Source organism: Rhipicephalus microplus, chromosome X, assembly GCF_043290135.1.
Source record: "Rhipicephalus microplus isolate Deutch F79 chromosome X, USDA_Rmic, whole genome shotgun sequence".
NCBI classification, from domain to species: domain Eukaryota; kingdom Metazoa; phylum Arthropoda; class Arachnida; order Ixodida; family Ixodidae; genus Rhipicephalus; species Rhipicephalus microplus.
In genome coordinates this window covers 1,137,032-1,160,796 of record NC_134710.1, presented here as the reverse complement: position 1 = coordinate 1,160,796, position 23,765 = coordinate 1,137,032, and the positions used below count along the sequence as shown (strand labels likewise).

Genomic DNA, 23,765 nt, shown 5'->3' with positions numbered 1-23,765 from the left:
CTCCATTTTGAAATCGTTGTTCTGCAAAAGGCAGAACGAAGCAAAAAGTATTCACGACGTCCGGAATTGTGGAGAGTCCAAGCTCCAGACTGTCGTATTCGACCATTTCCGGAGCCCTCCGCTCCCGTGTCTCTCATAATCATATGGTGGTTTTGGGACGTTAAATCCCACACCAATCAGTCAATGTCATATTCGACCCTATTCGACATTTTGTACGGCGACGATGGAAATGCAGGTGACAAGACATGACTGAATGTGTACGCCTAGCGGACGAAATGTTTGTGGAGAAGTGGTGAGCTGTTAAGCAGTCTAAAGGCCACTTGTAGCGCTTCCAGCGCTAAAATGGCGGGTTGCCGGCCGTATTAAATTGTGCTAGATACCAGTGAGATAAATCAACAAAAAAGATAGTTATTCGTCCCTCAGTTGCGTTATTCGTCACGCATTCCTTTTAGGGAATCGATAGCTACTCATTAACGAAAAAAAATTTCGACTTGGGTAGATTTGATGTCAGTGCTTTTTTAAGAGAACACGAGTGAAGCTAGACACGAGGCATTAGCAGGTGAGAACACCATTGGCCTGCAGAAAGACTTGGGAAACTTATATGGCTCTGATCTTTAAGGAGAGCTCCCTGAAAAGAAATATATAGGGTTTCAAATGTACAAGCACAATTAAAAAGAATTCTAAATCATTAAAAGAACTTGTATACTAAAAAATATGCTAAACTGGAGATAAGCAAATGTTGACGTTCCAACATCAAGTCGCAATGATGTAGTATAACAGTTGTATGAGGATGTTGAAGGAGCATCACAATAGGTACAAAGCCCATATGCCATAGTAGTACTGATGGGAGACTGGAATGTGAAGGCAAGCAGGAAAAGAAGCATTGTCATGTAGGGTAATAAGAATTCACTGGAAGAAATTGACTCCTCATAATGAACAGCTTCTTCTGAAATCATAGGAAGTGACACAGAAGTGTAATAATTTAGAAACAAAGAATGCTAGCGATTTGATGCTATGTGGTGATGCAGGCAGAATACTGGACATGGAAGTGGTAGGCAAGATAGAGAGGTGGGTTACCATAGGTTAGTGAAGGATCTGAACCTGAAAAAAAACAAAGGCTAGCCGCTAAAGAACAACTCAGATGTAAGTATGGTTAAAACAGAAATTTAGGATTTGCACTTGAGAAAATATACAATGCCTTAGAGTGAGAAGACAATAATGACATAACGCAAATAAACAAAACAGTAACTATACAGATTTCTGAAGCAGCAGTTAAAGCTGAAGATAACTCACTAAGACCAGAAACATTCAAGCTTTCTCAAACTACAAAAGCTATCATTAATTACTGATGAAAGTAATCACCTTAATAATAATAGGACTTGCTGGCCTGTTAAAATTGATCGATGAAAGCAATTTTAGTGACCTATATAATTGGGATGTCTTTGGGCTAATGTGTGATGCAGATCAGTTAGACTGATGCCTCCTGGAAAAAACTATGCTTGCGATGTGAGCCACAAAAGTACTGCCCTATTCTTTCCATTTTCCTCCTTTCCACTCTATACATTCGTTAGAGCCTCGCGCGGCGACTCCTTGCAACCTTCAGCAGTGCCAATGGTAACTCGAGCAGACGATGCACTGCCACGCAGTAGTGGAAAGAATGCCTGCATTGTTGAAACTAATCGAGGAGTTGATCAAACTAAGGCGCAACGAAATGCATCTGAAACATGCTAGCGACACCACATCATAAATGAATTCAAAGCAGTGTGGTGCAAATAAAAAGAGAATGACAGAAAGAAACGCATGAGGAAAAAGTTCCAATGGCTGTTTTTAGAGAGCTTTTCTTGCCTTGATTTCACTTGTTCACAAAAAAAGTGATCGGTTATTGAGCCGTGTGTTCATCTCGCCTAGATATTCATTTTTGATGCATGCCCAAATGCTCATTGAGCTTCAGAAAAAGAGTTGTAGGTACCTTCAAATAACAGTTTGCATGACCAGAGAATAAAGCCAATTTCGAGAGATGACCGAGCGCCAACACATAAGGCTTTAGTGTGCAGTAAGGAGTAACCGACAGGACACAAAGCTACTTAAAAGGAAGTCACTGTCACGAAATTTTCTGCAAAGAATTGACTGACGGTTGTTGAGCCTCCCATGCACTTCACGAATGTCCAACAAACTGCCCTCAAAAAGCAGTGAGCTGCACCGCTTCTTCGACACAATGTTGCCAACATCGCCACTCTCACCGGCGGTACAGTCGCTAGCGTCATTACACAGCGCCCGCTCGAAATACGACGGCGTTCCTTTAATAACAAAGCTAGCGACGTCCCAGGCATAGTATTTTTACAGGAGGCATTGGCCAGATGTGTCGGGGGAGCACCCAGAGTCAGAGGAACACTTTATGTACTGGTAGGCAAGCATGGGACTGTATTCATGAAGCAAACTTGTGCTCAAGCAAACTTGCGCTGCTATTTACCCAATTTCAATGCGACCCTGATATCAACACCAATTTGACACAGATGTCCCAAAAACAGAAATATGGATATGGTGCAGTTTAAGCGTTTGTACTTGAATCTAACAAGCATGCGATTTTGAGGTCTGTTTTTCCAGAAAAAAGGTGTACGTTGGAATTGGGTAAATACCGTATATCACAAATATACTCAACATTTTGCAGGATTCACAATTCGCTGCAGTAGTTCATCCCTGTGCTTCAGGTGTAACTTTGTCAATGAGGTCAGGTCCGACTACTGGTTGGATATAACTCGGCCCCCACTTGAGCTCTGTGGCAGTGTTGCCACGAACGCATAAAAATTTGGTAGAAGAATATGGTAGAAATCAGTAGATTTTATGTTTTAGTTTGTCACTTAGTTTTTGCATCACAAATTCAGTGCTGCTATTAGTAGTAATATACCGTAGAGTAACCGGACCGTGTCATGTATAACCACTGCCTTGTGCAAACTGTACCTGCATGTCTAGGAACTGAAGCAGTGTAATAGTACGGGCTAGTTTGGTATGTTTTTTGTCTGGGAATCTTACTGATTACCATATAATCTTTCAATGAGATAGCAGACACAATGCAAACGATGCATCTTATTCTGAAACTAACACGGTTGCCAATGATGCGGCTGGAAAGATCGATGCCATTTGTATAAATGCTGAGGTGCTTTACCCCTCTTACTATGTATACTGTGAATCTGCTACAGGTCATTAAGAAAATTTTTTATTCAGTCTTACAAATGCCAAGGTGTGTTTGCCTAAAAAAAGCATGTGCACCTGTGTGGTGGCTTTTTCAGAGCGGCGGCGGCGCTGGAGTGGCAGCTCCAAGGAATACGAGGTCGATGAAGAGGAGGAGACGAATGAAGAGACCTTTGAGGAGGATCCCCAATTGAAGAAGGAAGAAGAGGAGCTCTCCAAGATTGCCACAGGCATCGGCAAGGTATTCTTTGTCATAGTTTTATGGAAAAATATACAGTGGCTTTTCATTTTTTGATTTCTTGAAGGGCCGCTCTAATGACGACAAGAATTTTTTTTATTTGATGAGGCATGTAAGGCTTTAGCCGTATTGTGATGAGTAAAGGAAAGACGCAAAGCGCGTGCCGAACGCCGAAGCGCGGCAATTTGCACGAGGGGCAAAGGGTCGCCCGTATGCACACGGCTCATGGCACGTGACCTGAGGCGAGAAGGAAAATCCCAGAGGATGAGCTGGCACTGTGTGTCGGGACGACAAGCTGTGAAGATGTGGAAAACAAGCATCGCTACGGCGACGGGAGCAGCATGACTGCCTGCTTCTAAACGATGCCCGCGCAAAAAACCAGGAAGTGGCCATCGACCTCGGAGGTCCCGAGTGAGGCTGCCCTGATTTACCACAACCTTGCCCAGCAGTTGCCGGTGGATTTGCAGATTCCCCACATCGCGTGAGAACGGGAGTAGCCCACACCAGTCAGCGGAGCGGACGCGTCAGTGGAAGAGTTCCTGACGAGCGGGCTCCCGCAGGGGCGCCTGTGCAAGTAGGCGTTTGGTGTGTAGCAACACCACGGACCCGAGCTAACGGGGGAGTTTCTACTCCCTCCCACGCCTAGCCGTACGTGGCTTTGCCGTGTCCGGGGAAAAGGCGATCCTGGGGGTTGAGCCGACGCAGGGTGATTGGACCGTTAAGGCCCCCCGGCAGAGGCAACACACCCCTTTTGCCCCGGCTTCACGTAGACGGCACCCCTGGGCTGACCCACCCAGGGGAAATCGGCAGTCGCCTTTTCCTATCTCTCTCTCCCTACATCTTCATCTTTATCTCTTACTATTTATCTGTCTTGTCTTCTACTCTCTTCGGTTTACTTCCCAACTTCCTGGCGGCTAGGGTTAACCTTGTGCAAATAGCCTACCTTGGTCTAGGCGCATTGGGTTATGGTGGCGTTGTACGGCTGGCGTCTGCAGGTTTCAGCATCCGCAAACTTGTAGCGTCCCCTCGTTGGGCTCCGTGGTGGGTGGCCGCCAACGCTGCTGAACAAAAATAAGACAGGCATGCATAGAGCATTCCCCCTACTGTCTGATCGTACCGGCTTAAAGCGGGTACGCACCGATGATATAAATTTTTTCAACCAGCCCAAAGAAACATATCCTCACTATCATGTTATCCACTTTGAAAAACCTGAAAAGCAAGCCAGGACCGTCTCTCTTTTCCTAGTTTCTAGATGTCTTACAGAAACTCTTGGCACAGGATACAAGGTAACCAAAATGGCTAGCGGAGATCTTCTCCTCGAAATCCGTGACAAAGAACAATTTGAAAAGCTAGACCGCCTTTCAGATTTCAATGGCATACCAATAACCATAACACCACATAGATCAATGAACACAACTCACGGAGTGGTATCTGACATGGACTTACTTGACTTGACTGAGACTGAACTTTTGGAGGGGTGGAAGAGCCAAAATGTCACTAATGTACAGAGAATCATCATCAGAAGAGATAATAAGGAAACACCGACAAAACACTTAATACTCACTTTTGCATCCAGTAAACTACCGGAATCTATTCAAACAGGGTACACGAAGACATCTATCAGGCCGTACATACCAAATCCTCGTCGTTGCTTCCAATGCCAGAGGTATGGCCATGGCTCTAAAACCTGTCGTGGTCGCCAGACTTGTGCACAATGTAGAGTCCTAGGCCACGTGTCTGAGAACTGCAAACAACCGCCACACTGTGTAAACTGAGAAGGAAATCATGCCGCATATTCACGCTCCTGCACATACTGGAAAAAAGAAAAATAAATAATTACGTTGAAGGTGAAGGAGAACATTACATTTAAGGAAGCACGGCGAAGAGTCGCTCCATTCTATGGACCTACATACGCTCATGCGGCGCGTCAGGGGGCACCGCTGCACCAGCCCTCGCCACTCCTTCGGCCCGCACATACCGAGCCGGTGGTTGTGGCACCTGCCCCCAAGGCGGCTGTAGCCCAGGCTACACCGCCTACTCCCAAACAGAGACCGCAGACTCCAGAGTCCTCGGGTTTCAAGGCCTCACTTCACCAGGTGAGGCCCGAAATTTGAACTAACAGCCCGCACGTGCGGGCATCTAGTGCGTCCGAGGAGGCAATGGATACGTCGGTACCCTTGGTGCCGAAAGAGTGGCGTGGCTCCTTGGAGCGTGCCAAGAAAACAAAAAAGCAGATAAGAGGGCCTGGTGACGGCCCTGTTAAGTGAACTCAAACACCCTGTCTAAACTTGCTTTTCGTACACACAGCACTATTTTACATTCACCATGGACACTCAAATTATACAATGGAACGTCAGGGGCCTTCTCAGAAACCTTGACGACATCCAAGAACTCTTACACGAACACTCACCAAAAGTGCTGTGTGTACAAGAAACACACCTTAATTCAAAACACACAAATTTTCTTCGTAAATACGTTATCTTCCGAAAGGATCGTGTTGATGCCAAGACATCATCCGGAGGTGTTGCCATCATAGTGAATCAAGGAATTGCATGCACACACAACTCCAAACATCCCTTGAGGCAGTGGCTGTTCGAGTGGTTCTTTTTGATAAACTGATCACAATCTGCACTATCTACATTCCTCCTAGCTATCAGCTGCAAAAACGTGATTTACACTCTTTAATTGATGAACTTCTGGAGCCCTATGTTCTCCTTGGAGACTTTAATGCGCATAGCAGGCTATGGGGTGACTCTCGGTATGACGCGCGAGGTCGACTGATCAAACAGTTTCTTCTCTCGTCGAGCGCGTGTCTCCTAAATCGAAAAGAACCAACCTATTATAATCTCGCTAATAACACCTACTCCTCCATAGACCTAAGCATAGTATCTTCATCTCTTGTGCCTCTACTCCAGTGGAAAGTTGTCAGTAATCTGTACGGAAGTGACCACTTCCCCGTAGTTTTGAGCACAACTACAGTAACTGAGTGTCCACCACGTCTTCTCAAGTGGCTCATAAATAGAGCCGACTGGGAACAGTTTTATACCATCGCTCGTCTAGGTTGGAATGACATATGTACTTTGAACATTGATGTTGCTGTCAACTACTTCACAGCGTTTTTGATTGATGCTGCAACAAAATGCATCCCACAAACAAATGGACACCCTGGAAAACGGCGTGTGCCATGGTGGAACTCTGAATGCCGAAACGCGCGCAAACAGCAAAACAGAGCTTGGAGGCTGCTTCGGAACTCACCGACAGCCGAAAATCTTGACACCTTCAAGAAAATAAAGTCTCAAGGCAGGAGAACACGTCGGCAGGCCAGAAGAGAAAGCTAGCAGAAGTTTTTGTCAGGGATCAATTCATGCACACAGGAGGCTAAAGTCTGGAACATGGTCGGTAGGATAGCAGTAAAATAAGTACACACACTTCCACTCGTAAACACTCAGGGTGATACCTTGGAAGATCAGGCAAACTTCCTCGGTGCACACTTCGAACAGGTGTCCAGCTCATCCCACTATACTGACACTTTCCAAAAATACAGAACAAGAATAGAAAAGCAGAAACTCGAACACAAATGCACTAGATAAGAGGCATATAACCAAGCTTTCAGTCTAGGTGAGCTGCGAACGTCTCTAAACTCCTGCAGTACTTCTGCCCCAGGTTCTGACCGTGTGGTGTATGAAATGTTAAAAAACCTACCAATCGAAACATGAAAAACCTTTTTTTGTTTGTACAATGCTATCTGGTTTTCTGGCACTATCCCTACCTCCTGAAAAGAGGCTATTATTATTCCCATTTTGAAAGAGGGCAAGGAACCTTCTTTACCTTCGAGTTATAGGCCTGTTGCACTTACAAGGTGCTTGTGCAAAGTCTTCGAAAAAATGATAAACTGCCGACTTGTACATTTCCTTGAAACAAACAATTTGCTCGACCCAATTCAGTGCGGGTTTTGGGAAAGTAGATCCACCACAGACCACCTTGTTCATATCGAGGCACAGATACGAATATTTCTCTCTGTATTCCTCTATATCGAAAAGGCTTATGATACAACATGGCGTTTTGGAATTTTAAGAGACCTGTCCCACCTTGGCGTGCGCGGAAGAATGTTTCACATAATCGAAAGTTACCTGTCAAACCGGACATTCCGTGTCTGAGTGGGCACGGTTCTTTCCCAATTATTTGTCCAGGAAACAGGCGTGCCACAAAGTGGTGTACTTAGCTGCACACTTTTTCTCATCAAAATGAATTCCTTGCGCTTGTCCATTCCTCGCAATATGTTTTATTGTACATATGTCGATGACGTCCAGCTTGGCTTTAGATCTTGCAATCTGGCAATGTGTGAGCGGCAGGTTCAGTTAGGTTTAAACAAGGTCTCCAAATGAGCAGAGGAAAACGGATTCCGACTGAACCCACAAAAAAAGCACGTGTGTCTTGTTCTCCCGAAAGAGAGGCATGCACTCAGAACCCGACATTGAACTGAACGCTCAACGTCTGTCTGTTAATACGGAGCATAAATTCTTAGGATTAATCTTGGACAACAAGTTGACCTTCGTACCGCACATCAAGTATCTAAAAACAAAATGCTTAAAAGCCATGAATGTTTTAAAAAAATTGTCACGTACTACGTGGAGTAGTGACAGGCAATGTCTCAGGAACCTATATAGAAGCCTCATTAGCACCCGCTTAGATTATGGGGCCGTTGTTTATCAGTCTGCGACTCAAAGTGCTTTGAAGATGCTAGACCCCGTGCACCATTTGGGTATCCGCCTTTCTACGGGTGCTTTTCGCACCAGCCCAGTAGAAAGTCTTTATGTTGAGTCAAATGAATGGTCGCTTCATCTGCAGAGAACTTACATGTCCTTTGTTTATTTTCTTAAGGTGAAAGCAGACAAGAAGCACCCCTCATACTCTACTATTAATGATTTGTCGAGCTCAAGTCTGTTTCAAAACAGGCCTTTGATGAGGTAGCCCTTCTCAGTTCGCCTGAAGAGTCTAGCTGAGGAAACCGGAGTCTCACTTGAACACAGTTTAATGGCTCCTGTAGCATACCCGCCACCGTGGCAATGGCAGACTATAGACTGGGATGTGTCTTTTCTAGAAGTTACAAAACATGCGTCTATTGCCCATATCCGAACATACTTCCTGGAACTTCAACACATATACACACGTCCTGAGTTCTTTACAGATGCCTCCAAGTCTAACTCTTCTGTGTCCTACGCTGCTGTCGGCCCATCCTTTTCGGATGCTGGCCCTCTACATCCAGGCACAAGTATCTTCACAGCGGAAGCTTATGCGATACTTGTGGCGGCTGAACACATCAAGCAATTACAAATACAAAAAGCAGTAGTTTATACGGACTCCCTCAGTGTGGTAACGGCTCTGCACACTGTTAAAGAACACAAAAACCCAGTCCTTGTCTCACTTTACCCTACTTTGTGCACACTCTACACACTCAAACAACATGTTGTAGTGTGCTGGGTGCCAGGGCACCGTGAAATTCAAGGCAACGTGAGGGTGGATTAGCTCGCTGCATCCGTCCACAAAAGCACTACCCCTACACCCATATCAATCCCGGCCCTTGATCTTAAGCCGTCTCTCAAACGAAACCTCAGGGTATACTGGCAGAGCAAGTGGTATACACACACACAAAACAAACTACACATTATTAAGCCACACCTTGGTCATTGGCTGCCCGTATCGAAATCACGTCATACAGAGGTAATACTAACGAGACTCAGGATAGGACACACATACACGACGCACACTTATCTTTTGTCTGGTGACGATCCACCATTGTGTGACAGATGTGGTGAAGCATTAACAGTCCTTCACGTGTTAATCCAGTGCAAACACTTAGAAACTCTAAGAAAACAACATTTTCCATTACCCTACCGACAACATATACCTTTACACCCTGCAATGTTCGGCGGTAGGGAACCGCTTTTTAGTCATAAATCATTGTTAGCGTTTTTAAAAGAAATTCATAGTTTTCATATCATATACCCGGACATTCCGTAGCACGACCTCTCCAGAGAGGTTTTTGCTGCAGTGGCTACAAAAGAAAGCACTTGCCTCACGGCCTTTGGACGCAAGGGTATGAACGAGTGAGGCACTTGTGCTAATGCCATACATATCCACCATCGTCTTTTATTATCACCAACTTTTGTCATCTATTCACACCACACACACCTTTCACGGCATGGTCATGATTTTATTACTTGTATGTTCTACCCGCCTTACCGCGAGGAATTTTATGGCCCTTATACAGCCGCTTATCACAATCATTGTCCATATTTTTAGTAAGATGAACTGGCGCTCTTTGGCCGTGAAATGGCCCTTGCACAACAAAACATCAAACATCATCATCATAATCATCTGACGAGCGGGGCCTAGAGAGGCCGAAGAGTGAGACAAAGACCAACACATCGGCGATGAAGAGCGGTTCACACAGCGGGAGCTACCTACGGCGACCCTGATGAAGTAGAGCAGCCCGTCAACGACGAAGGTCTCGACGAACCATTGACACTGCAAGGGGTAACGAGTCACAACGCGATGAGCTGTAAAGACGTTCTATTGTTGATGCCATATTGGCTTAGGGCTATCAGCTAGAACTATAGCAATGGATCGGAACTGAGCTACAGCCAGTTTGGGTTTGAACTGAGCTACAGCCAGTTTGGGTTTGCCTATATATGCGGATTGTTATTGAAGGTTATTGAGTTATTGGTTTTTGAGATATTGCGTGTTATTGTTATTGAGTTCTGTAACGTGAATTCTGGATATTCGTTTTGTCCGTTTGGTGTGATAAAGTGTGTTTGTTTTGCCACCCGCGCCTCTCCCTCAAATCCAGTCCTTGGCAAGCGCTCCTGAGATACTTTATTGTGAAGCAACAATGACTGTGACACGAGGGGGTGATCTTTCATTGCGTCCAGGGAGAAGAAAAATAAAATTTTGTTAGTCCATTGTAACACGAGGGTGGACATTAGGTAGCGAAAATCTGGGGAAAAAAACTTCCCACCTTCAAGTAAATGGGTCATCTGTGCTGTCCCATCCTTGCAGCAAAATATGTACCCATGAATAGTATTGGAAGCCTTCATTTTATCATGGGCAACACACCGTGAAGATTGCGAGATGTGGACAGTGAGCATGGCAACTTGCTTTGCAGGTGTTTCTCAAAACGGTGAAGGAGCGGGAGAAATACAGGGCCTGGAAAATGACCCATGTGGACCCACGCAATGCTTCCCGAACGCCATCAGCCAATAAGGAGCCCACTTACCGGCTGCGCTATGACAACCCGGTCAATGCATGTGAGTTGTTTCTGCATGCTGCAGAGCTTTGCCAGAATTTGCTCTTGGGGGATGCAAACACGTGTTGCATTATGCTTGGGGGAGCACAGGAGTAGCTTGGATGTGGGCAAGTGCTTGTGTGGCTTGAGAAGAACAAGTGCCTCTTTTGCACCAGCCCCCTGCTAACGCCCATCTGTATTAGCACCGTCTCACTCGGCTCGTCTCTGACAGCTCCATCACGGGACATTGACAGACCTCGGCCGTGGGAGGAGGATGAGTTCGACCGGGGATCCAGCTACCGGTCATCCATGGGGCGCTCGGTGGGCACCACCCCTACCTACAATGGTCAGTTTAGGCTGCATGTTTCTTTCTTGTATTTTTATACAGTATAGACCGCTTATAACGTAAGTCACGGGAGTCGTGAATATCCGCACTATAATCGATCCCGCACTATAACCAAAACAACCCTTTTCGTTTTTTTAAGGGCCGCACATGCGCAAAACGTGTTGAGCATAGAGCTTCGCGTGTCCGAGAATTTAAATATGTGATGCGTGCTTGCTAACATTTAAATTTCTGAATGTTAAAAAAATTTAACGTCCAAAGACACGCATTGCCAATGAAATGAGCCCGAAAGGGGGGGGGGGGTGTCTAACGAATGAAAGCACCATCGTGGAAATTAGCCGACCCGACTACCAGACCACCTCGATCATGCGCATTACACAGAAACTATGTTGAATTACGTCCAGAATTTGACGCATTGAAAGACGCCACCCATTCGATTTCACGTGCGCACCCGATTTAAGACATCGCATTTGAATCGTGAACCACGATTTGAGCGCTACGCATGTCGCCCTCGTTTTCATTTAACTATACGTATCCCTTCCCGTCAAGTGCGGCCACCACTAAAAGAGTCGTTGTTTCAGTACCAAACCGCAACTTATTCACGCGACGGCTACCGATCAAAGTGCTACCAATGCCGATTAGGCTTAGTTTTCTGTTTGGTATGATGTTGCGGAAAGCTTGTCCAAAAAATAGGGATTCAGCGTCAAAAAGATCGCACTAGCAGTGAACCAAGAACCGCATGCATGATACGAAGTTCGCGTTCATGGCCGGGAGACGAGCAACGACGGTCGACAACTCGCCACGCTTACGTACGACAGCGCATTGGCAGCAAAAGTGAAAGCTCGTGTCATAAAACCATAAAAGGTTTTCAATATGCCGACTCTCTAACGCCCTTCAATGCTAGAACTAACATTTTCAAATTCTCCTTTTTCCCGCACACTGTAACCGAATGTAATCAATTACCAGCATTATTCATAAATAGCATAGACCCAATTGAACATATTGTATCTTGACCTGTATTGTTAAAGTGTTAAATGTCTTTCTTGTTCATTGTTTGAGTTATGTCCTTATTCTTCGCGCTTTTCATGTTCTTGATCTTCTGTTGTCCTTATTACGAGCTTTGTAAATACGTCCCTCCTGCTTGGGCCCTTCACTGGGCCTGCAGTATTATGTAAATAAAAATAAATATACGGACGAGGAAGCAAACACGACATTTGTTGCGAGTTCGTTAACGACGACGTTTTTCCCGACAGGAAACTGATAAACACATATAGTTGATAGGATGGGATCGCACTTTCCACGTTGAGCGGCGTGCGGCCGAAGCCACGCTAGCGATATAGTACGCCGTAGCTGCATCGGCACAGGTGCAAAGGCTTATCGGTCACCGAGGCAACCGTCCTCTTCCCTTACTTGCCAAGCCTGCGCAGTGCCCACAGTCTTTTCTTTTTCATTTTCTTTTCCTGCTTTTCACCCTTCGTTCGTTCACACCGCGTCCCCTCCTCCTCCGTAACGACCTGGTCGTTTGCTTCCCAGCGGCTCACCCAGCGCTACTCGCTATCGCGTTTGTCACAAACAATTCCTGACAACCGCATTATAACCGGTCTATCATCTTAGGGGACTGCACAATAAGTGGTATGCGTATACATGAAATTTTATAGGAAGGTAAACGGGATTGGAAAAGGCTGCATTGTAAGCAGTTCTACACTATAAGCAGTTACGTTACAAGTGGTCTACACTGTAATTAGGTGTCTCAAAATCTTTAATAAAGGGGTACTTACACTTTTTTCGGAGGCAATTTTACTTTGCCATAAAAATCTCCTGTGTACTGAGACAGCTCTGAGCAAATGTGATGCTCAGCAAATGCTGATAAGGCATTTTATTTCAATATTAAAGTCGAATTTCTCGCAGTGCACCTACCAACAACGACACTAACGTGACATCGGGCTACAGTACTAATCCTGATGACTTCACGCAGCAGTTTGGCAAGGTTTAAATGACGTCAAGCATCAAAACACAAAAAGTTGCAGCTTGCATGTCGCCCTCTCGAGTGTCTGCTCGCACAGTGCTGTCGTGCGGTCACTGTCATCCAGCATACCTGTGAAGTGAGCTCGCAGAGTCTGGAATAGTGTACGCACACGTGAATACAATACAGTCGAATCTCATTTATTCGAACACGCTTAATTCGAACTTCCGATTAATTCGAACGCACGATGAGGTCCCATAAAAGCTATGTGTATTCCAATGGGCAAAAACGCCCGGTAATTCGAACACCCAAGCACTTATGACAGTTAATTCGAACATACCGCGCTCGAAAAATGCTCTCAGCACCCCGCCCAATCCCACTGCGGCACTTGTGACACCTCAACGCTGCCCGCGAAGGAAATGAAAAGGAAAGAAAAGGCTGCGGTGGAATGTTTGCTCTCTCTCAAATGCGGATATGCGACGCACCCGTATCACGCTTCTCCCTTTTCCATGTCTGCCACGTAAAGACCCTTCTGCTTCCAACGCCACGTGCAAAAGAGAGAGGAAAAAAAAAAAAGCTGTCGCTGGGTTAAATGAATGTGTGGTTGAAGGAAAGGAAAAAGGCAGTATCTTCTGCAGCCCTTGCCCCTTGTGGGAGCACGGCTCTGCGCCTTGAAGGAAGGGGAGGTTCTCTCACGCGCCGGTGTCACCCTTTCCCGTCCCTGCCACGTAACCCTTCTCCTTTCAACGACGCCAGCGAAGAGAGCAAAGCAAAAAAAAAAAGCTGCCGTGGAGTGTTGGTTTTCTCTCAAATGCCGATCTGCTTCTCTCTGCGTGGAGACGCTCCTCCTTTCTCGTCATGTGCTGGCCATGCTGCGGCTGCGTAGTGGAGAGCGGAAAGCTCCGCTACGTAGTCGTTGTCGTCTTTAGAAAGTGTCGGCGCTGGACATTTCTGCGCGTAACTTCTCTTGCCAGGAGAACTGAAGACGAAGTAGAAATGCTTTGCTAGCTGCGTGCGAAATTGATATTTTAGCTGCAAGGCAAACGTGTGCAGATGCGTACCACTGCGTATACTTCAATTAATAACGGATGTCCTGTGATTTGGGAATAAATGTAACTCTTTTGAAACTTCCCCCTCGTGTTTTAGCACAATGCACATGTGCCACTGCATGGAGAGCCCTCCGTTTATTTAGCTTTCATTATTTCGAACAAATTTTCGGGCCCCTTCCAGATCAAATTATCGAGATTCGACTGTATATATGCTTATTAGGGGGGAAAAGGAATCGTTTTATTTCGAATTTGTTGTCATGGTGCCAATATTTTGCCCTGTGAATTGGCAAGCACCAGTGAAATGGGAGAAAACAGGTGCAAGTTTTACCGATTCCAGTCCGATTCGGCGCTGAGGCAAGCATGAGTCGACCTCGTGCCCCGCGGCATAGACTGGACGCCAACCAAGCGGAGTTTACTCTGTTTGCTCCTGACACGTACATGCACAACACGCAGTTGCTGAACAACTTCGGATTGTCTAGTGCAGTAAAATTCATCGGTTAATCGAAACGCTGCTTATTAGTCACCTGCGGTGGTTAAATTATTGGTTATTGGTTAAATGGCACAAACGCTAAAAAAAAAAGGTGGTATCACAACCATGGCAACACCTCGAGACAAGCCAATCCAGTAGCTATTCTCGCTTGTGCTGGCTGCAGGAGCCGAGTTGGCGAGTCCGTTGTGTGTTAGGCCTATTTGTGTGGCTAGGTGCGGTGGATCACGGTGTCCCGATGGGGAGGAAGTGGCCGCACCATGCACTCTTGCATGAAAAGAAGCTCCAACTTCTTCAGGAGCTCGATGGAAGCAACCTGCTCAAGGTGGAGGTGGTGAAAAAATACATCCCTAAATCGACGCTGTTGTGAATGTGGAATGACAGAGAAAAGATTGAAGGTGCTGTAAGCGGGACCTTTACCTCTAAACAGAGGCTGATGCGGGCGACGCCTTATGAAGAACTAGCAAAAGTTCTTTTTCTGTGGTTCAAGCGTGCATGGAGTTCCAATCCGCCCATAAGCGGACCAATTCTCGAGCAGAAAGCTCGAGAAATCGTCATGCAAATGGGTGTTCAGAACTTCGCCCTAAACGACAGATGGCTCAGCCACTTCAAAAAACGCCATGGCCTAGTATTGAAAGCAATCTCGGGTGAGAGTGCTACAGTCAACAGGGACATTTGCACTGACTGGCAACAGGTTTCACATAAGGAAATTTTGATGAGCTTTTTGAGCCATGACACGTTTTCATCGTCGACGAGATGGGTTTTTTTTTTATAAGGCGCTTCCATCGAAGACTCGCCTTCCAAAGCGAATCCTGTAGTAGAGAAAAACACAGTAAAGATCACATGTCTGTACTGGTGGGTGCAAACATGGCAGAAGATGAGACATTGAAGCTGTTGGCCATAGGAAAATCAAGGCACTCATGTTGTTCAAAGGCGTTCAACACCTTCAAATACACAGATGCCTTTAACACGCTGGCTTTCAAGTGCAAGAAGCAGTACCTGATGAAGAATGCCCTGCTGATGCCGACATTGAGGCCAGTCAGGTCGTGCCCTCTGCCCCTTTCATGCTGCAGGGCTACGAATCAATTGATGAAAATGTTCATACCTGTTGTAAGGATACTGCCGAGGAAATGATTGCCGAAGGGCAGGATGAGGATCAATCTTCCAGTGATGAATGTTATGACAATATATTGCCAGTGCAGCGGTGCCCCCAGACAGATCAGCTAAAGAGCCTGTTGAACTTTTGCATTGCTATTTTAAGCATGAGGCTTGTCCAGAATTTCTGGCTAGTTTGTCAGGCATGGGCGCGTACCTTGTGAAGAAACAACTCAAGCTTGCCCAACAAACCACCCTTCACTGCTTTTTTTCTCCAACTCATCCACATGAGTAACGTGAAGTTTGTGCAATTTGAATAAAGGTTTTGGTTCATTAAATCAGTTTACTTTGCTTAAATGAACTTCTGATAAATGAAACAGTTTTCTGGATCCCCTTCGAGTTCCGTTTAAGAGAAATTGACTGTATGTACAAAAAGCACAAAGAAAAAAATCCAATGTACTCGACCGGAGATTCGAACCAGTGATGCCTCGCTGCTCGTTCTTTCCATGTCACTTATATGTCTAGCTTGTACTTATGCTGTTATGCTTTTATGCATTAAGTTCCAGTTTCATGGCCAATCTCACGTGGTGGGTCGGAGTCATATATGAAGGAACAAGCAAGTAACCAAGCTTCTCCCACCATCCAGCTGCTACCAGCATTGACACCCACACTGCAATGTCTGGGACAATCTGAGGTGGATGTTTTGGTCAGATGCGTTGGAACTGTACATTTCGCTATCGTCACCGGTATCATCATCGACTGACGCCAAAGAAGGAAACGCTGGACAAACGCTGGCGAGAATGCTGTATATAGTTCAGCCTTTATGATGCCACCGCGTGTTGTACGAACACCTGTGGAACAGCTCCAACAAAATCCTAGTCGTACTGAAGCAAGTTGCACTCGCATATGTGCCGAGGCACAGGAAGAACGTGCTGTTGCTCGTGCAAGAAACCCTGCCGCTCAATGAACCGTTGACCATGTTCACTACATTTCGTATGGTTCATAAATACTCTAGCCCTACTTTGTATAACATTCCGATGTGTTACTATCGCATTCATTGCTTTGGCCTTGTGCCAAACCTGCAAGTTTTTTTTCGTAAGCTGGACAGTTTCATGGCTTGTGCACCCTTCCGCACCTGGAGTTCTTGGGTATGCCTTGAGGCCATTTTCTCTCTTGTGTCATCTAAACCAGATCTATTTGTTCAAAAACGACGCCCATGCTTCATTTTAGAGTGCTGCTGCTTTGAATGTCTTGCACATTCACTTCGCTTTAGCCATTGCTTGCTGGTTTCTTCAAAAAGCTTCATGTGTAGTGTTTCATTATAGATGCCAATTACTATTTGACCGAGAATCATGGAGTCAGCCAACCCTACGAAATTGCATTGTCGGGCCTGTTTCGTCATGCCGTGTACAGTGTTTGATTGTCTCGCCTGTAGCCTGCATTTTGTTCCGGAACAAATACTGTTCGTATACTTAATTTAAGACTGTTCTCTTAAGTGTACTGTTCGTACACTTGAGAGAAGGCAAGCGGGTTAGGGGGAGACAGAAGTTTAGGTGGGCAGGTGAGATTAAGAAGTTTGCGGGTATAAATTGGCAGCAGCAAGCACAGGACTGGGTTAACTGGCGGAACATGGAAGAGGCCTTTGTCCTGCAGTGAACGTAGTCAGGCTGATGATGATGATGGTACTTAATTTGTCTGAGCAATTTCAACGACGGTCTTGTAATCTTCTCTGCTTTCATTTTGATTAAAAGGTAAATTGTTAAATTTTTCGAGAACTTCATCACTGGCCAAGGTCGGCAGTAGTGCAGTCTTTGCAGCATCGCTCAGAGGTTCGTATCAGGGTTTCACTATTTTAAAGTAAAGCTCTAGCTCTTGCTTAAATAGCTTGCAGTTGTTGGAGATGTCACCTGTGATCTGAAGAGGGTCTGGAAGGCTTGAGAAGATATATTCCTGTGCCGTAGCTTCCAAAACTTGATTCTCGTTAGGGCGTCGCCGGGCGCGTCTAACACATCCGACACCATGTATCGCCGTGCTGCATATTGACGCATTAACAGGCCGACATCAGTTGGGCGAAAGAATGACAACCTTTATTCGAGGCTCGATAATATACGCAGAAAAAATATCAGCAGTCATGCAGACACTGCGGATTCAGGGTGTCAATGAAGCATATATAAACATCCTGGAAGAAATCTACAGGGGATCAACTGCCACCATAGTGCTCCATAAAGAAAGAAACAAAATACCAATCAAGAAGGGTGTAAGGCAGGGGGATACAATTTCGCCAATGCTATTTACCACGTGCTTACAGGAGGTTTTGAGAGGCCTAGAGTGGGAAGAGTTAAGAATAAGAGGTAATGGAGAGCACCTTACTAACCTGCGCTTTGTCGATGACATTGCATTGCTGAGTAATTCAGGGGACGAATTGCAACTCATAATTACGGAGTTAGCAAAGGAGAGCAGAAAGGTAGGCCTTAAAATTAAACTGCAGAAAACAAAAGTAATGTACAACAACCTCAGAAAAGAACAGAGCTTCGAGATAGGTAGTAGTGCACTTAAAGTTGTATTGATGATTGATTTGTGGGGTTTAACGTCCCAAAACCACTATTTGATTATGAGAGATGCTGTAGTGGAGGGCTCCGAAAATTTTGACCACCTGGGGTTCTTTAACGTGCACCCAAATCTGAGTACACGGGCCTACAACATTACCGCCTCCACGCACTTAAAGTTGTAAAAGACTACATCTACTTAAAACAGGTAATAACCGTGTAGCCAAACCACGAGATTGAAGTACCTAAATGAGTAAGAATGGGGTGGAGCACATTTGGTAAGCACTCTCAAATCTTGACAGGTATATTTCTACTATCCCTCAAGAGGAAGGTATATAATCACTGCATCTTGTCGTAGCGGCGCCCGCCGCTATCAGTCGGTGATCGGTGAAAGAAAGGAGGCGACGGCAGTCTAGGCGATAGGCAAGCAAGAAAAGTCCCGCCGTTTATTTCGCGGTGGTTTAAGTAGCAACTGTGACGTCAGTACCACGTGTTTCCATTCATGGGCCAGGCACGGGGAATCGGCGCGTCATGTAGGAGCGCGCTTTCAGCACACAGGAAACACATTCCGGCACATCCCCCCTTTTGCAAAATAACAGTGGTTTTGCACGTGTAATTCAGAACATTCACACATGAACAAAACCCAGAACCCTTAGTGGTAACGAACCACGAACAAAAGCTTATTCATCAATACCGTAGTGGACCGACCACTTAATTTCTCTGCCAGACCTGGTCACAGTCACGGAAGCGGAAGGTAGTGACGTGGAAATCACAGCCTCAGAATCTGTAGGCACTGAAGCTGACGATGAGGCGGCGGGTGGCACCCTTTCCGTCGAAACCAAGCAGGCTGACTCGCTTTCGTTTGGGAATTCGTAGCTGGCTTCACGCTTCCTCTGTTGTGGCATGCGGTTCAGCATTCGTCGGTTACGCTGCAGCGTAACCCCATTCTCGGTTCGTATCATGTAGGAACGGGGAGTAGCGGCTGTCGCTAGCACAGTTCCTCTGGCTTTCATATCCGTTACCCACACAGAATCACCTGGTGTTAGTTTATTCAACTTCTTGGCTTGGTGGCGTTTCTTATAGTACTTAGCTTGCAACTTTTTGTTGGCTCTGTCTTTGGTCGCAAGAGTAAGCAGAGGTGGCTGCACTGGATCACGGAGCTGCGGTGCCATTGGAACTCTTGTCCGAAGATGCCGGCCCATAAGGATTTCCGCCGGGCTAGAGCCGAGGACGCCTGGAGTTGCCCTGTAGGCAAGCAGAGCCAAGTATGGGTCCTTAAATTTGAGTATCAGGCGCTTAATCGTTTGAACCATGCGATCTACTTCCCCATTAGTCTGAGGGTACCTAGGGCTTGCAGGGACCATGACCAAAGCCGTAACCATGGGCAAACTTCTCAAACTTGGTACAAGAAAACTGCGGTTCATTATCTGTCACTACGGTCTCCGGAATACCATGACGTGCAAAAATGCTTTTTAGCATTTCTATAACCACACCAGTTTTCGTTGAGGGAAGAAGGGCTACTTCCGGATACCGCAACAGATAGTCGACCACGACAAGGTAGTGACAGTTGTTGACAAAACACAAGTCGACCCCAACTCGTTCCCACGCGAAACTTGACGTTAAGGTTGAGATCAACGGCTCGCAGTTCTGGGTGACGAACCGTGCACAAGTAACACATTCTTTTACTTGCCGTGCGAGTTGTTCGCCGAGGCCTGGCCACCAGACTAGTTCTTTCGCCAAAGCTCTTGTCTTTGAGATGCCCTGATGCCCATCATGGAGCTTGGTTAGTACTTCTTTTCTTAGGAATTGAGGTACTACCAATCTAGTCCCCTTTAGCAACATGCCATTGCATTCGGCAATTACGGCACGTTCCTGCCAGTACGGAGCTAGGTAGCAAAGAAGTTTTGGGTTTTCTGGCCAACCTTGGCGACACAACTTCAGAAAGGCCTGACAAACAACATCAGTCTTTTGAGCATCACGTACTCTGTTAACAAAATTGTCGCCCGTTTGAAGCCCTTGAACACAAGATTTAACTAATGACGAGACTTCCGAGAGGGTCAGTTCACCGGCGAGATTATCTGCTTTCATCGGCGCTCGTAGAAGAGCGTCCGCCGTAATCAAGCTTTTGCCGGGAACGTACACAATTTCAAATTGATACCACATCAACCGCATTCTGAAGCGCTGCACTCTTGGCATCAACAAATCGATAGGCATTTTACCGAGCAACAAGACAAGAGGTTTGTGATCTGTTTCGAATGGCACATCGATACTTCATATATATTCGTCAAATCTTTCAGCAGCTGATGTTAATGCTAGTGCCTCCATTTCGATTTGCGCATAGCATTCACTTCAAGGTCAATGACCTTGAAGCGAACGCTATTGAGCAGCGCTCACCATTACGTTGTTTTTGGAAAAGGACGGCCCCAAGACCAAACGAAGAGGCATCCGCCGAAAGAATTGTGGGAAGTCGTGGGTCGTACATGGCCATACACTTTGCTGAGCAGATGAGAGCTTTTAAGCTATCGAAAGCTGTGTTCTGAGATGGACCCCAAACCCATTCAGTCTCTTTCTGCAAAAGCGCCCATAGTGGGGCAGTGGTTTGCGCTAAGTTCGGCAAAAAGCGGCCTAGGTGATTGGCCATGCCAAGAACACTGCGCAATTGTGAAATATTCGAGGGTAAATTCAGCTCTTTAAAGGCTCCGAGTTTAGCTGGATCAGGCTGTACGCCTTCTTCACTTAGAAAATTACCCAAAAAGCTCATGCTTCGTGCTCCAAATACACACTTTACTTTGTTAAGCGTAACGTTAGACTGGACCAACCTAGCTAAGACATTCGATAGCCTAGAATCATGTTGCTCTATGCTGTTGCCTGAGATTATCATCCATCAGATTGACGACACCAGGAAGGCCTGCCAGGATTTCAGACATTCTCCTTTGAAAGTACTCTGGGGCTGAAGTAATACCAAACGGCAACCGAGTGAAACAGTACCGCCCAAATGGCATAATGAACGTGGTCAGTAGTTTTGAGGCCTTGCTGAGTCGCATCTGGTGGAATACGGAATTTGCATCTAGTTTGGAAAACCATTTCGCGCCGGCAAGTGCGCCTAGTGCTTGGTCTACAGTAGGCAACGTATACCTTTCTCTTAGGACAAACTTGTTCAACTGCGTAAGGTCGACACAGATCCTTACGTCTCCCAAGGGCTTTTGTACGGGGAGAACGCCGGCACACCATTCAGTTGGCTCTTCGACTGCCCGAATTACGCCCCTTTGTTCCATCTTATCAAGTTCCCGCTTCACAGGTTCCTGAAGCGGTATAGGAATCCTGCGTGGTGCGCTTACTGCAAAAAGAACTGCGTCTGGTTTTAGCCTGATTTTATACTCCCCGGGCATACAGCCTAAGTCTTCATAAACCTGAGGGCACAAAACCTCGTAGCCAGACTTTTTCTCAGCGACAGAGTCAGCGAACTTAATAACTCCTAATGCTTCCAGAGCTGGCAACCCTAGCAGTACATGGCGCAAAGGACTGACGACATAACATGTTTTGCGAGAAGTTTGTCCCTTTCAAACTATATCTGCCTGAAACTTGCCCAGAACATTTAGTTGGGCACCGCTAGCGCCTGTGATGATGTCGTCGGCCTTTTCTCAGCTTGTGGGAAGTCCAAGAAACGATGCTGGAATATCGGACACTTCTGCCCCCGAGTCAACCTTTGTGAAAACAAGCACTGCATTAACCAATAACTGAACGTAACACGCCTTGGCGCCAGGCGCCTCCACTGCGCCTAGAAAGATTTCGCTAGTGTCTTTTTGTATGGACAGCACTCGTACCTTTCGCTTGTTGCTTAGAGAAGCCCCTTTAGGCACACCTTTCCAAAATGTCCCTTTACGCCGCAGTTAAAGCACTTCTGCGCTCTAGCTGGATAGTCTGTCCTAGGGTTGGAGTGGCCGCCGCAGAAGATGCACTGTCTTTCGTAATGAACTGCTGGCGGCCGGGTGTTCTCACTGTGGCGTGGTTTCGTGCGGTGAACCACTGTGTCGACGACGACTTCTTCACATGGATTGGACTGAGTGCTGTCGCGGACCTCGTTGGAGTTGCGAAGCTCTGCTTGTTGCTGCTGAACTCTCTTTCAGGTGGGCCTTCGCTAGAGCTGTCGCGAGAGATAGCTTCGGGTCCATTTGGAGCGACTCTGAAAGTTTTTCGTCCTGCAGGCCAACGACGAAACGGTCTCGGATGAGGCGCTGCTTGAATTCTCCGAAGTCGCATTTTTTCATCAAGATGTGTAGAGCCGTCATAAACTGGTCAATAGACTCGCCCGGCAGCTGGTACCGCTTGTGAAAGCAAGCACTCTTGTACACAACGTTGGTCTCCTTGATGAAGTACTTGTCGAACTTCTTTTTTGACCAGCTCAAACTTCTTGGAATCTTCTGCAGAGAGATTGAAGGTAACGAAGATGTCCCTTGCTTGCCGTCCCATGGTGTACAGCAGAGGGCACACTTGCGCCTCCTCCGAGCGCTCATGCAGGCCAGACGCATATCTATAATCGTCGAAGTGTTGTATCCATGCCGGCCACTCCGAGGTAGCGTAAAAGTCCAGCGGCGGTGGTTGCTGAAGGCCCGTCGGAGGTGGCGGTGGTGCAGTGGTCATTGCAGCCTCTGTTTGTGCCGATGTCTCGATGGTTTTTTTTTCCCCTGGTGGCGTTAAAGGTGGGCGGATCACATAACTTCTGACACCATGTCGTAACGGCGCCCGCTGCTATCAGTGGGTGATCGGTGAAAGAAAGGAGGTGACGGCAGTGCAGGCGATAGGCAAGCAAAAAAAGCCCCGCCGTTTATTTCGCAGAGGTTTAAGTAGCAACTGTGATGTCAGTATCACGTGTTTCCTACATGGGCCAGGCACGCTGAATCTGCGCGTCATGTAGGAGCGCGCTTTCAGCACATGGGAAACACATTCCGGCACAGTCAGACCTACGGAGCAGAAACATGGAGACTTACAAAAAGGGTTCAGCTTAAATTGAGGACGACACAGCGAGCGATGGAAAGGAAAATGGTAGCTGTAACCTTAAGGAACAAGAAGAGAGCAGATTGGATCAGGGAAGAAACTGGGGTCAAGGTTATCATAGTTGAAATCAAGAAGAGGAAATGGACAATGACCGGGCATGTAGCGCGAAGGCAGGATAACCGCTGGTCATTAAGGGTAACTGACTGAATCTCCAGCAAAAGCAAGTGGGTTAGGGGGAGACAGAAAGTTAGGTGGGCAAATGAGATTAGGAAGTTTGCGGGTGTAAGGTGGCAACAGCAAGCACAGGACCGAGTTGACTGGCGGAACATGGGAGAGGTCTTTGTCCTGCAGTGGGCCTAATCAGGCTGATGATGATGATGATGTAGCGGCGAGAAGCAGAGAGACTGGAGACAACGTTGAAGGTGGCCGACGGGGCCGTGCTGATCTCGCCACTTTATTCTAGGCCTGAAGCGGAGCTGCGCTGACTGCCAGCGTCCGACACGCCAGGCGCGTGAGCTCGTTCTGCTCTCGTGCTGCTCGAGCTAGCCTCAGCACGAGAGGCACAGCGCGGTGGT

The 23,765-nt window shown here is 46.6% G+C and overlaps 1 protein-coding gene across 2 annotated transcripts in view; it reads left to right on the top strand.

Annotated features, from left to right (window-relative positions):
* Unc-115a (actin binding LIM protein Uncoordinated 115a) overlaps positions 1–23,765 on the top strand; it is a 424,168-nt gene that overhangs the window by 270,111 nt on the left and 130,292 nt on the right. For both annotated transcript variants that reach the window (XM_037426516.2, XM_037426515.2), the window contains 3 exons: positions 3,288–3,430; positions 10,593–10,734; positions 10,945–11,058. In XM_037426516.2, the coding sequence (XP_037282413.1) occupies positions 3,288–3,430; positions 10,593–10,734; positions 10,945–11,058 (399 nt within the window). The remainder of the gene's footprint in view (positions 1–3,287; positions 3,431–10,592; positions 10,735–10,944; positions 11,059–23,765) is intronic.